Source organism: Pan troglodytes, chromosome 1 (assembly GCF_028858775.2).
Source record: "Pan troglodytes isolate AG18354 chromosome 1, NHGRI_mPanTro3-v2.0_pri, whole genome shotgun sequence".
Taxonomy (NCBI): Eukaryota; Metazoa; Chordata; class Mammalia; order Primates; family Hominidae; genus Pan; species Pan troglodytes.
The window spans coordinates 200,042,022-200,057,515 of record NC_072398.2 but is presented as its reverse complement, the minus strand read 5'-3'; the positions used below and the strand labels follow the sequence as shown (position 1 = coordinate 200,057,515).

Here is a 15,494-nt window from a genome sequence, read left to right as displayed (position 1 = left end):
AGTGTGCTGTAAAGATTTCTTTAGACAGGCTTTTTTTTTTTTAAGTCATTCTGTCTTTGGGAAGCTTCTGTGTACCATCGAACAATGCATCTCATTGTTTCTTAAGTACTCAGGATCATCTTTTTTTAATGTACCCATAGATGAATAATTTCATCTAGAGTAAAACTTCCCTATTGTGGCCACTAGAATTGTAAGTTATCTTCCTGAGGCACATCCATTTCACTAGAATGGCACAGGTTCTGAATCTTCAGGTTCTAAACATAAAGTTAGCTGGAGCTCCAGACAGAGGAGTTTCAGACTCCCCAGATTCTGATGAACACACAATGCCCTGTCCTTCTAAATATGTGCTTACTTGAGGCCTCCAACTGGACCCTGTTCATTTCTTGTCAAACACCCACTTCAACCTCCAGATCCCAATCTGGATTCCAGTCTGGAAGTCAGTATACTAGACTGGACCTAGTCCAGCTCCTGTCAAACACCCAGTTTCACCCTAGTGAAAATTGCAAGGGCCCCAACATAGCAAGGAAATATTGAAGGTAATAATAACTCCTATTCATGGCTTACTGTGTGCCCAGCCCTGTGTGTGCCAAGGGCTTCCAATATACCCTGTGAAATAAAGCTATTATTAACTCCATTTTACAGATGAGGAAAGAGAGGAAGGCGGATGACTTACAAAGGTCACAAAGGGCCAGGCAGAGCTGGGATTTGAAGCTCAGTCATTAAAATAGACTCGGAGGTGTGGGTTGTTTGAAAGTTTGGTGCAAAAGCCAGGATGTGGCCCCAGAAAGAGGCACCAGGGTTGCATTAACAGAGGCAAGGGGCTGCCTGTGTGATCTGTCTTCCTGTGTGATCTCACACTAGCCCTGTGAGAGTGACAGGCCTGGTCTACCACTCCAGGTGATGGCTGGAGAAACCACGGTCCAGAGAGGTCAGTGATTTGCCAGAGATTACATAGTCAAAGGCAAAGCTGAGGTCCATGAGCCAGGTCAGTGACCATACCCTCTCACCCCACACCCACCATACCCTGACACCCTGTGTGTGTTAGGGCCTAGTGCTATGCACTGCAGACGCTGGAGGAAGCAGGAGGAGAGGGAGTGAAGAAGGGAGAAAGCTTAGTTTCAGGGCAGATGCCAGACCTCTGGTCTCTGGGTGGGATTCCTAACTACACTCCTGAGCCCTTCAATCCAGGGGAAAGCCATCCCAACCCTGACCTTGAACCCTTAGGCCTCCATAATACTTGCTTTAGGTGGCAGCACCCTCGTGTGGCTACAGATGGTAACTACATAAAGTTACAGGTTTCCTCCCTCAAAAGGATGCCTCACTCCCCAGGGCCTCACCCTTCTGCAATCCCTCTGAGCCTCAAAAAGAGAAGATGGCCATTCATGGGGCTAATGGCGGGTGGCAAGGGCAGGATGACATGGACAGGGCACTGGGCTGGGAGTCAGGAACCCTCAGATAAAATCCTCACTTGGTTACTGACTGCGGGGCTTAAGTCTCAAACTCCTCATCTGTATAAAGGGCTGAAACATCTCTCCCTGACTCCCTAAAGCTTTCTACAAGGACCAATGGTATCTCAAATACAAAGTACTCTGTAAACTGTAAAGCACTGTGAGAGGGTAAGGGTTATTACATAAACCGAGGAATGCACGTTGGAGGGACTCTGGAAGAGAGACCAAGAATGCCGGTACCCAGTGTGTGACGACAGCCCGGGCCATAGAATCCTTGGGACGGACTTGGTAGCAGAGTAATGGTGGTCAGAAGAGGGGGTGGCCCAGAGCCCAGGCCACTCCATGAAACTCAATCCTGCAGATGGAGGGGTCTGCCCCCATGCCCACCCCCTTGCATGATGAACTAAGGGGAAAGCTTTATTGATCAGAGTTGGTCTATCAAAAGACTTGCATCAGATCCTAGGACCTGTTTCCACATCTATGAGATAGGGATAGCCGCATTCTTCGCAGGGCTGTTGGTTCCCAGAAGAGTTGTTGAGAACATGTGAAAACCATCTCATGTGTGACTTGACGCAGAGTCGGTTCACAACAAATGACATTATTATGTAAACTAATGAACAAAGATAGTTTTGTTCATCAAAAACTGTGCAGGTAAACTGGTATCATTTATTACACCAGTGTGCTGGACACAATTTAATTGCCATAATTTCCCATGACAAGAGAGCCACTTTACATAGATCTGTTACCTTTGGTCCACTTCCAGCAAGGAATTTGGTGAAAGATGAGGTGAACTAACTTGCCCAAGTGCACACAGAGTGGCGAGACCCACATGTGACCCCAGGTCAATCTGACTGGAATCATGCTATCAGAGCAGCATGGACTGCAGTTCCCAATGCCCGCAGCATGCCACCTCTGCAAGCGCCATGATGGCTACTGCAGTGGGGAATGCTGGGAAAGGGCCCCAACGACAGCTGCTGAGGCAAAATCACGTGCTGGACTGGAAACCTGCATCCCCTCAGCTTCCTTTTCTTCTCCCCCTATTCCCAGGTCCTGTTAGTGATTAGCCCTTCCCCTTGAGGGGCCCGTGTGAAGTTCCTTCAACCATCCTGACGCTCCATTTCCAGACACCAGCTGGTTTGGGCTCCCACCTGGCCTCTCTGGCTGGACCCAGCCTGTAACTGCCAACACTTACCAAACCTGCCCCTGGAGCAAAGTCGGTGAAGAAGGGCAGATGGCATCCTCAGGCTTGGGCCACAGGCACAATGGTGAGCTCCAGCCTCCTGTGTTACAAGCTAAAAGAGGCTCCCCAGTCTGAAGAGATGAGCATGCTCAGACATTGAACCGCTTGGCAGGCCTCAGTAGTGGGCACAGGTTGGCAGGGAGCAAATGGAGCAGCCCAGAGGAAACGAGGAGGAGGAGAGGCCCAGACAGAAGGTGCTGTAACCCAGACAGCTCATCTGAGGGGCCCAAGGAGAATATTCTGATGTGCAGAGTTGGAAATCTGGATTTGTATGTGCAGTATCTTGATTCTGAATGCACTGGGCAGGCTGAACCAAACATCTTTGGTTTAAATTGGGCTCAAAGAGCCATCAGTTTGGCACCTCTCCCCCCACCCTCACAAAACAACAAAACAAGCAGAAAGAAGCATGAGCAGGAAAGGGCTGTCCTGGGGAACTACACTGGGGGTGGGGTGGGGGGAGAGGTTAAAATAAAGCACAAACCCAGATTCCAAAGTTCTGTATTTTTCAAAATAAAGATCACACATTGTTTAGAGACAATCTACACAAGAGTTACAAAAAATAGTTGCCCAGGCATAAGCATACACAGGTTTGTTAATTATACACATATGGTTACAAGTGTGCTTGCAAAAAAGTTCATTGGAAATATACACAAGGCTCTGGAAATGTACACCGTGTAGTGTTACAATTCTATATTCAAACAAGGAAAATTGACAGTATGTTACATTCACTTACAAGTAGACAAAATGCAAAATACAGTTCATCTTCTGTACAAAAGGGAAGGGCGATTCACACTTTACAAGGTGAGAGGGGCTCTGATTGTAAGGAAAGCTCGGGCAAGGCTAGACTTCTGCACGTCCTTTTGACTGTCACAAAATCAAAACATTACTTTTTTAGGATTAAAAAAACACTAGTGAGAACTCAATCTTGAATAACATTTAGAAAGAATCTCGCTATACTTGAGACTAGATGACAAATAAAACCAAGCTATTTTTTTCTTTTTAAACATTAACTAGGCTGTATAAAGAACATTTATTCCTTCAAAAGAAAAAAATTTACTTCTGGTTGAAATTACAATTTACAATATACAACACTATATGCTACGACCATAAAAGGTGAGAATATACACTGAATGCACAGGGCTGGCTAATTCTCTTTTCTTACCAAAAAACGTGTTTATGTTGATTCAAACTTCTCCACATTTACATTACAGGTATACAAATGTACAATTGTACAATCAAAAGTATGTTCGACTACTAGGGTACATTATAGATACAGATTAGACATCAAAACAAGAAAATACTACAAATTTGTATATATGCAAAGTCTACACCAAGTATACACTATATATTTATAGAAGCAAGACCAAAAGCAGAGTTGGATTTTTTTTTTCTCATGCTAAATAATCAGATTTTACCTTTCAATGTTAATAGAAAAAAATCCAGTAGGCAGTAAACAATCACACCCGCCCAGCCTCAAAAGACGTTCTCGGTGCTCGCATCTCCTCCTCACAAACAGCCTTCTTCAGCATAATATAGTCTCCAAAAAAGGCATTTTTTAGAATTTCATAAACTTAATGTCACAAACTGAAGCTTTAGCAACTCTGAAACCTTTTTCATTATATATATATATATATATATATGTATATATTTTTTTATAAACAGCGTTAAATGCCAGTTTGGGGTCATTTAACTACAATTCAAACTTCTCAGGTTTTTTTGTTTTTGTTTGTTTTTTACTAAAATGAGGAGGTGGGGAAGAGCTATTTGCAAAACTTGCCGGCCAGGCAAATGAGCTAAAAACCTTTTCTTTTTTTTCTTTTTTTTTTTAAAGCTTTTTTTTTTTTGTTAAACCAACCACCCTGAAAGTTTCCACATGTGAAATATAGATACAACAGTGAACAAAATATGTGGCCTCCCATGTACATTGGTTACCTATGTACAAGTATCCTATACACCAGTAAAACAGCAGGGCAATTAGTCAATTAAAAAAAATAGTACATGTTATGTGTAATAAAATTAAATTTACAAAGGCTTTTCCACTCGTGGATTTGATTCCTTTTTTGGAGGAGGGAGTAATCCTGGAGCAACCACTTGCCCGTCTCAGACTCTACACTAGAACATTTCTGGTTGCTGGTTGGATTTGCCAGTGGGCCAGTGAGGTCAGCGGGAATGAGGGAACAGCGGGTGACACTGCCTCAGATGATACCATTAGGGGGGCCACAGATGGGCCCTAAGTCAACACCGTTCTTCATGTAGTACTTCTCCAGCTTGGCCAGAATGTGCTTGCCATAGGTGTACTTACGAAGAGTTGCGATGTGGGGCCGGATCTGGGGAGGAAAGACAGTCTGTGTTACATGGCCTGAGACGAGACTTGGGGGCAGGCTTCCTGGACATGCATTTGCATGTCATGCATCACACACACACACACACACACACACCCCTACAGCAATACCTTTCACTGGTTCAGCCCAGTCCCCTGACTTCTAGCACTTTGGCAACCCATCAGATGAGGAGAGGAGCTCCTACCCTGAGTGGTGCCACAAGGCCTGAGGACCCTGGAGGCTGGGTGGCCATGGGCCACTCCCAGGACAACACATGGAGAAAGTGCATCCTAGCTGGGAAAATACACTGCCCACCACCCGCCAGCTGCACAGTGCTTCCCTGCAAGCATGAGCACAGGCCCCTCTGGCCCCATGCATAGCATCCAGGCTCTCCTGAGCCGTGGGGGTTATTTCAGGTCACCAGAATCCTGAGCTCACCACTTGACCCTGTCTCTCCAGGTCACAGTGGATCACAGAAAGCTCATCAATGACAAGAAGAGAAATGATGAACATCATGAGCTGGTGTGATTATCCCCATCTTACTGACAGAAAACATGAAGGCACAGAGTAGTTAAGTCACTCAGCCAAGGTTGAATGGCTAACAAAGGACAGCACAGATAGCTGAGCCCAAACTGTGTGGCTCCCCCACGAATCAGGTTTCTCCCCACTGTGCTCTCAAGGCACGCCCGCCACACCAGCCTCATCCCTCAGGCTCTCCGACCTATGCTCTGAGTCACTTCTCCAAGCATTCCTTTCTGTTCTTCCTTCCCTGGGCTGATCATTTCAAGAAGTCCTACATTCCAGAAAACTTGAGAGGTGCTTCTTCTCTGGAAGCCCCTTTTCTTTTCTGTGAGCTCAGGGAGCATTCTACATACCTCAGCTGTGTCTGCTATCTTTTGCTTAATTATCAATCTTTCCATATAAACAGTAAAGGACCACAGTTTATTCATCAGATTCCCCATCCAAACCTGCACCTGCATACATAAACGCACTGGATAAATGTACCGTAGTAGACAGAGGCTCTCCAGGTTGAGAGCTCCATGAGGGCACCAATTTTTGTCTGTTTAGCTGTGTCCTCAAAGCAAGGAAGGGTTGATCCGGTCTAGAAATCACCTGCGCCTGCTTCCCAGGACACAGAGCTGCATCGGGTGTCACATTCCCACTTTGGAGCCTACAGGGGAAACTGGCTGGTGGCAAACAGTCCTTGGTTCCAGTTTCACCTCCCTTAAACTCACCTGTAAAACGGCGTATGCAATAATGCTACACTTTCCTTTCAGTTGTAGTACTATGTTACTAATGTTTCTGTCATGAGAACTTGAGGTTCAAGATCCCCTTGCTTTTGGTAGCTTTCCTTTTAGAAAATAACTGAAATCCAATCCATTCCTCTGTCCCTGGAACTGGCTGCTGACAAGTCCAGGCACTTCACCTTTGTACTTCCCCAGAACAAAACAAAACAAAAAACCCCTAACAAGCCACACACACACAACATGTTGAACTCCATTTTTTATTGGATTTAACAAGAGGTGAAACGTTAATTACCTGCTTCTCTCCTTATGTCCCTTTTGCTGAAAAGGATACCACTTAGTAATGGAAGAGCTGAAAAACTAAGAAGGCTTCTCAGGACTCTCCTCGTCAACTCCCTCAGCCAACCAACTGCTAAGCCCTACCAATTCTAGCACCCTATTCTGTCCACTTCTCTTCAATCCCAAACCACCACCATCTGGTGCCTTGACGGCCTCCCATGTGGTCTCATCACTGCCTCTCTCCTCTAAACTACAAAGGCCACATGGCAGCCAGGACAATTATTTGAAATATAAGTGTGATTTTGTCACCACACTCCTCCCCCACTGAACTTGTTCTACTTCTTCAGATACAACACGGTCTGGTCTCTGGCGTCCAAGTCTTCACACACCATGTTCCCTCTTCTGGAAAGGGTCATCACTCTATTAAGTATCACTCCGTTAGAGAGCCTCCTCTGTAGCCACACGTTATAGAAGACACCCTGCCCATTCCTGGACAACCCTTTCCCCTGTATTTCTCCAGTGTCCCAGTAACTATCTGTGCACAGCACTATCACGTTTACCAATACAACCCTGCTGAGAATACGACCTGCTGTACAACAGGTGTTTAGCATTGAATGAAAGAATGAATGAATGAATGAATAGACATGTCTTAAGCTCCTACTTACCTCCAACACTCCCTCTGCCTTCACCAGCATCCTGAAAACTTATAACTTTAAGAACTTGGGACTCCCCCAGTCTTCAATTGCCACGGCCAACACCAGTGCAGTGGTTTGGATTGGTTTAGCTTGACTCAGGGGTGGTGGGTGTCTTGTCTGGCTCAGAACTTGAGTCCATTAACAAAGATTCTCATTACCGAACTTTGTTCTCAGTGAGGGCAAGTGGGTCATCATTGCCAGACAATGGCCAACCAACCCCTCAATTGAGAAGGGCTCAGTGAGTTCAGAGCCCAAAAGCTGCAGGTTCAGATGAGAAGCACCGGAGGCTGGAGGCACTGCCTAGCACAAACACAACTGTAGCACACCCTGCCTGTGGGTCTGTTTTGCCTCCTGGGCCCTGTGGTGTCTGCAGTGCTCACTGGACCCACGCCGTGACTTGTCGAGAAGCTGTGGGCCTGTTCAGGTGACTTCTCTTTCAGTTCCCCACTCACAGCACCTAAGCATTCTCATTTCTGTTCCTTCTTCCCTGTCTAACTCTTCTTTAGCCTTGCCTTCTCCTGCAAAGCCGGCCCTCAGGGACTCTGGGAAGGGTGAGGGGTCCTTCTCATGTCCTCACCACTGCTCACCACCATGGCTCTTCCCCACCAGAATGCACTCTGTGGGCAGGGATCAGGTGTTAGTCATCTCTGTGCTGATGAAGTCTGGCACAGAGTGGGCTTCACGTCAATGTACCAGGCTATGCACCATGCTGGGCAGGCCCTTGTTCAATAGATGTTGGTGGGATGAAAGAACAGAAGGGAGGAGTGAGAAAAGGAAATGAGGCAAGTTGATTTGTTGGACTCATAAGCTGATTCTCTAGAGATCAGGGATGGAAATATTTCAAAAAATGTAGCTTAAGATTCTCATACCAGTGTGGCCATTGATAAGGGAGGGTTGGCAAATGTGTAAGGACAATGGTGACTCCACATAGAAGAAAAACAGAACACAGCATGGGACAGAGGTCAGTGACAAACTCTTCAAAAACAGCAGGGCACCCACCCTCCTTTGTGTTTCAGAAAGGAAGCCAAGGCCTTGCACACTTTCTCTGAGACCCTGCCCAGCCCGGCCTACCTTATGCATGACGATCTTCCGCTGGCCTGGCTCCGCCACGTCAATCATCTTCTGGACCACGTAGTTGGCATACTGGTCCTTCATCATGGTGTATAAGGCACTGTGGGGACCGTCGTTCATGGTGCACACCTCATCGATGAGCACAGCGCGCTCCGTACGTGAGGCGTGAGTAACACACTTCTCCACAACATTGCTGTAATGAGATAAAACCAGGGACAACTCTTACAAGAGAGGCCCCTGTTAGTGAGGCTGTGCTTGCCTAGCTTCTGCCCTGACCTCCAGACCAGCAGGGAGAGACAGCTATTTAACATTTGAGGAAGATGAGTCGCCAACTGTCTGACTCTCTCAGTCTCTGACTCTCCACCTGTGCCATCTGTGGCATCCCATCGTAGGAAAGGGGGAACGTGGCATTAAATCAGATTTTTTCTCCAATCCACGGGGACTATAGAGGGTGATCAAATTATACACTGCCATACTACTGCATACTGACCACCCAGAGAGACCAGGTCTTCAAGGACATGGGACCCGGCCCTCTAACGGGTAAGGGTAAGGAGCCCAGGTAGGTGAGGAGACTTAAGCACAAGGTTCAGGACACTGGTTCACCACCCAGCTGGTTATTATTTTAACACTTACCAAAATCTGTCCATTCTTTCCTCGCCTTTGTCAGTTCACCAAGGCCAGGAACAAACCTTACTTATGCCTATCTCCCTGCTGCCAAGCAGGGCATGGTGGTGCATGCCTGTAATCCCAGCTACTTGGGAGGTTGAGGCAGGAGAATTGCTTGAATTGGAGGCGGAGGTTGCAGTGAGCCGAGATTGTGCCACTGCACTCCAGCCTGAGCAACAGAGCGAGACTCCATCTCGAACTCCTGACCTCGTTATCTGCCCACCTCAGCCTCCCAAAGTGCTGAGATTACAGGCATGAGCCACCATGCCTGGCCTCAAATAAGTAATTTTTTTTTTAAGTAAAAATAGAAATTTTAGAAAAGGAAAATATAACATCAGAAATAAAATTTACTGTATGGCTTTAATAGTGGATTAGAGATGACAGAAGAGTCAATAAACTTGAAAATAGATCAATAGAAGTAAACAAAAAAATACATCAGTGGCTTTCAGACATTTATTTTTTATTTTCATTTTTGAGACAGGGTCTCACTCTGTCACCCAGGCTGGAGTGCAATGGCATGATCTCGGCTCACTGCAACTTCTGCCTCCCGGATTCAAATGATTCTTCTCCTGCCTCAGCCTCCCGAGCACCTGGGATTACAAATCTCCGCCATGACACCGGGCTAATTTTTGTATTTTTAGTAGAGATGGGGTTTCACCATGTTGGTCAGGCTGGGCTCAAACTCCCAACCTCAAGCAATCTGCCCGCCTCAGCCTCCCAAAGTGCTGGGATTATAGGCATGAGCCACCGCACCCGGCCCTATTTTTATTTTTGTAGAGGCAGGATCTTGCTGTGTTGCCCAGGCTAGTCTTGAACTCTTGGCCTCAAGCAATCCTTCTGCCTCGGCCTTCCAACATGCTGGGGTTACAGGCATGAGCCACTGTTCCTGCTTTCAGACATTTTTGATGGTGACCCAGAGTACAAAGTAAATTTTTCCACCATTTGAAAAAATTTTTGTTTGAGACAGAGTCTCGCTCTGTCACCTAGGCTGGCGTGCAGTGGCACGATCTCGACTCACTGCAACCTCCACCTCCTAGGTTCAAGCCATTCTCCTGACTCAGCCTCCCAAGTAGCTGGGACTATAGGCGTGTGCCACCACGCCCAGCTAATTTTTGTTATTTTCAGTAGAGATGGGTTTCCGCATGTTGACCAAGCTGGTCTGGAACTCCTGGCCTCAAGTGATTTGCCTGCCTTGGCCTCCCAAAGGGTTGGGATTACAGGTATGAGCTACCATCTCCAGCCCCTATTTTTTCTTTTTAAAATAAGATTCTCAGCCGGGCATGGTGGCTGACACCTGTAATCCCAGCACTTTGGGAGGCCAAGGCAGATGGATCATGAGGTCAGGAGATCGAGACCATCCTGGCTAACATGGTGAAACCCTGTCTCTACTAAAAATACAAAAAAATTAGCCGGGAGTGGTGGCGGGCGCCTGTAGTCCCAGCTACTCGGGAGGCTGAGGCAGGAGAATGGTGTGAACCCAGGAGGCAGAGCTTGCAGTAAGCCAAGATTGCGCCACTGTACTCCAGCCTGGGCGACAGAGCGAGACTCCGTCTCATAGATAGATAGGTAGATAGGTAGATAGATAGATAGATAGATAGATAGATAGATAGATAGATAGACAGACAGACAGATAGACAGATACATACATACATACATAATTTTCTACTAAAATCTCCTATCTTTTCATTCACTACAGCATATTTTCCTTTACAACCTGAGTATATTTAAACAGCTGCTGTATAATCCTTCTTTACTAATTCCAATAACTGGGTCATTTTAGACTACCCATTGATTTTTATTTCTTTTTTCTTGAGTACAGGTCACATTTTCCTATTATCCAGATAGACACTGCGAATAACAGGCTATAGAAACTCAGACTTCTGCTATGTTCCACCAAAGAGAAGTGCCCTCCACTCCTGTTTTAGTGCAGTTAACTTGGCTATAGTCAAACTACAAACTTCTCCCATACAGTAAGCAGCAGCTGAAATCCCAGTTCAATTCTTTCAGCCTTAGCTGGAAATGTGGTTCAGGGGTCAGCCGGACTTGGGGGAAGGTTAAAACTGGGCCCCCCCGAACCCCTTCCGGCTCTCTCCCTTTCTAGGATTTCTCTTTGTTGTGGTTGCCCTGAGGATTGCCTATTCCAGCTTTAGCTGCCCAGCATGGAAAAGACTGGGAAGTGACCACAGGCTAACAGCCATCAGAAATAAGAAATTTCCCCAGTGCAATTCTCTTCTTCCAAATGCCAGCCCCCACCTCTCTGGTCTCCACCTGCCCTTTGGTTACTCTCTAGTGTCTTCAGGTAGTTCTTGTATTTTTGTCCACAGTTTACACATGTTATCAATGGGAGGACTGGGCCCACAGTAGCTACTCAGTTATTAATTGTAATTGTTGTAGCTGGACATGGTGGTGTGCACCTACAGTCCCAGCTACTTAGGAGGTTGAGGTGGGAGAACTGCTTGAGCCCAGGAATCCTAGGCTGCAGTGAGCTAGGAGTGCACCACTGCACTCCAGCCAGGGCAACAGACTCTGTCCCTTAAAAAAATAAAAACTTTTTTTAAAAATTGTTTTTGAATTTGTTGTAATATTAATTAATGCTTAGGCTATATCCAAGGGTGAGAAATTAAATACTGTGAACAAAAATGTAAACAGGAGACTGACCCGAAGAAGAGAACCCAAGAGATTCTGATCCCCATTCCTCAGTCCTGGCAACCGGTCAAAAGGAACCCCCCAAAACAAAACAATATAAAGTCGTAAGAGATAACCCTGATAGGGCTAGGCTATGGAGACACTGGATCTACAGGTACTTTCATTTCTTTTCTCTGTTTTTCCATGCTGTGACATGTTATAAAATTTCACAAATTTAAAATGAATGAGGCCAGGTACTGGTGGCTCGTGCCGGTAATCCCAGCACTTTGGGAGGCCTAAGTGAGAGGATTAAGTCCAGGAGTTCAAGACCAGCCCCTGGCCAATATGGTGAAACCCTGTCTCTACAAAAATAAAAAAAAGTAGCTGGGCGTGGTGGCGTGCACCTGCAGTCCCAGCTACTTGAAAGCCTGAGGTAGGAGGATCGCTTGAGCCTGAGAGGTGGAGCTTGCAGTGAGCCGACACTGTGCCACTGCACTCAAGCCTGGGCGACAGAGTGTGACCCTGTCTCAAAACATAACATAAATTAAAAACATCAAGGTTGTATGAGTCCTGTCCTGCCTTGCAATTTATTCTAAAAACCAGGGAAGAATATATTCCAAAAATAAAAAATAGTATGTTATGTGGGCAGTAGGACACATACAGTATCTTCTCAGAAGACTATACCACTATCCACATGGAAGGGCCATTGATTCCTTCTCCAACCTCTGCTACTTATAAGTGACCTAAGACACCTTTCACAACCTGGGAATAACTACTGCATTTCATTCTTGAGCTTGCACAATAGGAAGACTGGAAAAGAGATCCTAAGAATACTAAGGCCTATACATAGATATACATATGGTAAACTGCCTTTCTTTCAGGTGCTAAAAAGGGAAACTGAATAAACAACATTTCACAATTCCAAACAAACAAGTTAATAAAATATTCAGTTCATCCAAGTGTAACACTCACATTCTTTAGTAACATATTCCCCAGATTTCAAAGTGGCTGACTCTATCAGAGTAAGAAGCCCACTAAGGGACCTCTCAGAGTTTATACTTTGTAATAAAACTATTTGACTTTTTAAGCTATATATACTTTGAAAAAAAAAAAAAACAACAACATTAAAAAATAAGATAATTATAGTTCAATACTACTAATCCTCTCTTCTGGGAAATAGTCCTTGTAACTCAAAGCACGTACCTTGCAAATTTGTGCTGACTCAATACAAGTACATTGCCTCGGATTTCTGCTACAATTTTGCTTTTATCCTCAGGACGACCGTGCTCCAATACATGTTGGATTACATAATTTCCATATTGATCCTGTTTGAGAAACAGTAAGAGAAATAAAATGTATGTGAAAGCCAGTTCTGCAGGTTACTTAAGTCCTTATATCTAATTAAAACCTATCTTTCTTTTAGCACCATAACGGTTTATATGAATACTAATGAACACACAATTTTTAAGACAGGTAGTAACGTTCTTCTCTATTATTACAAAACAGGAACATATTATTACTAGACAATAGAATATACATATTCATTTTTAAAAGGGGAGGGAGTGTTATGGCAGTAAATATTCATTTTTCTCAAACACATATACAAATGGTTCACTGCACCTATCTATAACAGAGAAAAACTGGAAATATTTATGTCCAACAAAAAACAAGGGCGTACCTAATTATTTAATCAGTGGTATAAGCAGAGAATGTATCAAAGCTAAAAACAAGAAATCAACAAATCAACTTATTTCATTTAACGATTATGAAACAGAGACCCAGAGGGATTAAATGTCTACCTAAGGTGACACCACAAGTACATGACAGAGTTCTGGAAGTCAGATCTCCTGACTCCAGGGCTAGGGCTCAATTCACTACCCATATTCATAAAACACAAACCAAGCTGCTCTGAATACAAATACAACCACAAGATTCAAGGGTATTTAAAACACATTAACCTCTTCTGGAACCTACGCTGACAAAACACACAAACTCTGGCCCTGCACAAGCCCACAGGTGTTCGCAGTTCCTCTACTGGCAACTCCACTACCTGTACAAGCTGCTCTGTGTGCTGGTGAAGCTCCTCTAAAATAGGGAGTGTCTGGTCAGGGAGACAGTGCTCCAGGATTCTCTGAATCACTCGGCAGCCATAAGGATGTGTGGATAAGGCAAATACCTAAGGGTAGACAAACACAAATGAGAAGCAAAAATGACAGTCACCACCTTCAATGCTTCAGTATTGTTTTTATATATATATATATGTATTATCCCACTAAACTTCACAAATGAACTTAATGGCATTTAAGTTCTCTCTACATATAATAAGGTGTGTGTATCAATAAACTCATCGCTTATCTATTTTAGGAATTCATAGATGTGCATAATTCAGAGCTGAAAAGGACTTTTCCAAGCCGCCAAGAAACAGATAGCTAGTCAAAGTCATGAAAAACACACTTAGTTAAGAGTCAAGTGTGTCAACTGACAACCTCTCCAAAAGACAGCGCTAACAACAGAAAAGGGAAGGACTGGGACCAAATCCTGAATGCTTTCACACCGCCAGAACAACCAGAATGCAATGTTCTGATTTAACTGTGATGTTTTCCAGCAATAAGAAAAGATTCTTTTGCTCGGTTTGGAGCAATAGAAAAGCACACTACCCTTGAGATTCTGCCCTTCCTAGCTTAGTGGCATACATCTCACAACTGTAATCAAGAACAATAATAAGAGCAATAATAGCAGCTAACACTTACTGGATGCTTGCCAAGTGTAAGTCATCACACCCCGTGCTTTCTGTATGATTTTGTTTTGTTTTGGAGACAAGGTCTCACTCTATCACCCAGGCTGGAGCGCAATGGTGATCACAGCTCACTGCAGCCTTCAGCTCTTGCACTCAGGTCATCCTCCTGCCTCAGCTTCCCAAGTTGCTGGGACTACAGGCACTTGCCACCACTTCTGGCTACTTTAAAAAAAAATTGTGTGTAGAGACGGAGATTCGCTATGTTGCCCAGGCTGTTCCTGTACTCCTAGCCTTAAGCAATCCTCCCACCTTGGCCTCCCAAAGTGCCTGGATTACAGGTGTGAGCCACTGCACCTAGCCTTATGTGTGACTTTATACATGTAGCTTTATGTTTACAATTGTAAAGATAAATAGTATACTGTATGGTTCTGCTTGAATTTAGCTTTATAAAAATGCTACACTTGTAGTCTGGAGCAACTTGATTTATTTCACTCAACATTATGATTCCCATGTTCATTTACAATACTGTGAGTTTCTGTAGTTTATTCTGCATGGTATATACAAAGAAATTTTTTTTTTTTATTAGAGTTTCACTCTTGTTGCCTAGGCTGGAGTGCAATGGCACCATCTCGGCTCACTGCAACCTCCGCCTCCCGGGTTCAAGCAATTCTCCTGCTTCAGCCTCCCAAGTAGCTGGGATTACAGGCACCCGGCTAATTTTTTGTATTTCTAGTAGAGACGGGGTTTCACCGTGTTGGCCAGGCTGGTCTCGAACTCCTGACCTCAGGTGATCCACCTGTCTCAGCCTCCCAAAGTGCTGGGATTACAGGCGTGAACCACCGTGCCCGGCCATGTATATGACATTTTTAAAAAATGCAATCCCCTGCTCATGGTCTTCTGGGTTCCTTAAGTCTTTTAAGAGAATAATGGTGTTTAAACATGTCTAAAAGGTCTCGTGGTATACATGTACAGATATTTCAACAGGATCACAGAAATTATGAAGGTTGAAATTTGAAAGACAATACTAAATTATTTTCCAAAATGGTTGTGCCAATGTCTATTCCCACTAGCAGTGTACCTCATTCCTGTCAGCACATAGCAACTGATGGGTAAATAATAGTCTATCATTTGTGGCTTAATTTTGCATTTTCCTTGTTCCTAATGTCTA

At 44.7% G+C, this 15,494-nt stretch overlaps 1 protein-coding gene and 1 non-coding gene across 51 annotated transcripts in view; both read right to left on the bottom strand.

The window, feature by feature from the left end:
* Nucleotides 1-3,170: 3,170 nt before the first annotated feature.
* The window catches only part of PUM1 (pumilio RNA binding family member 1), a 136,979-nt gene continuing 124,655 nt past the window's right edge, over nt 3,171-15,494 (bottom strand). For 48 of the 50 annotated variants that reach the window (XM_009452426.3, XM_009452525.3, XM_024357504.3 and 45 more), the window contains 4 exons: nt 13,640-13,765; nt 12,793-12,914; nt 8,299-8,491; nt 4,400-5,015 (listed from right to left, as the gene is read on the bottom strand). In XM_009452426.3, coding sequence (XP_009450701.1) covers nt 4,884-5,015; nt 8,299-8,491; nt 12,793-12,914; nt 13,640-13,765 — 573 coding nt within the window. In that variant the 3' untranslated portion in view covers nt 4,400-4,883. Of the gene's footprint in view, nt 5,016-8,298; nt 8,492-12,792; nt 12,915-13,639; nt 13,766-15,494 lie in introns of all 50 variants that reach the window. The other 2 variants (XM_009452446.3, XM_001157169.5) reach the window with 1 other exon arrangement.
* LOC112207298 (small nucleolar RNA SNORD103/SNORD85) lies at nt 7,344-7,429 on the bottom strand. The gene has a single exon (XR_002941728.1). It is a non-coding gene; the product is annotated as a small nucleolar RNA SNORD103/SNORD85 (small nucleolar RNA).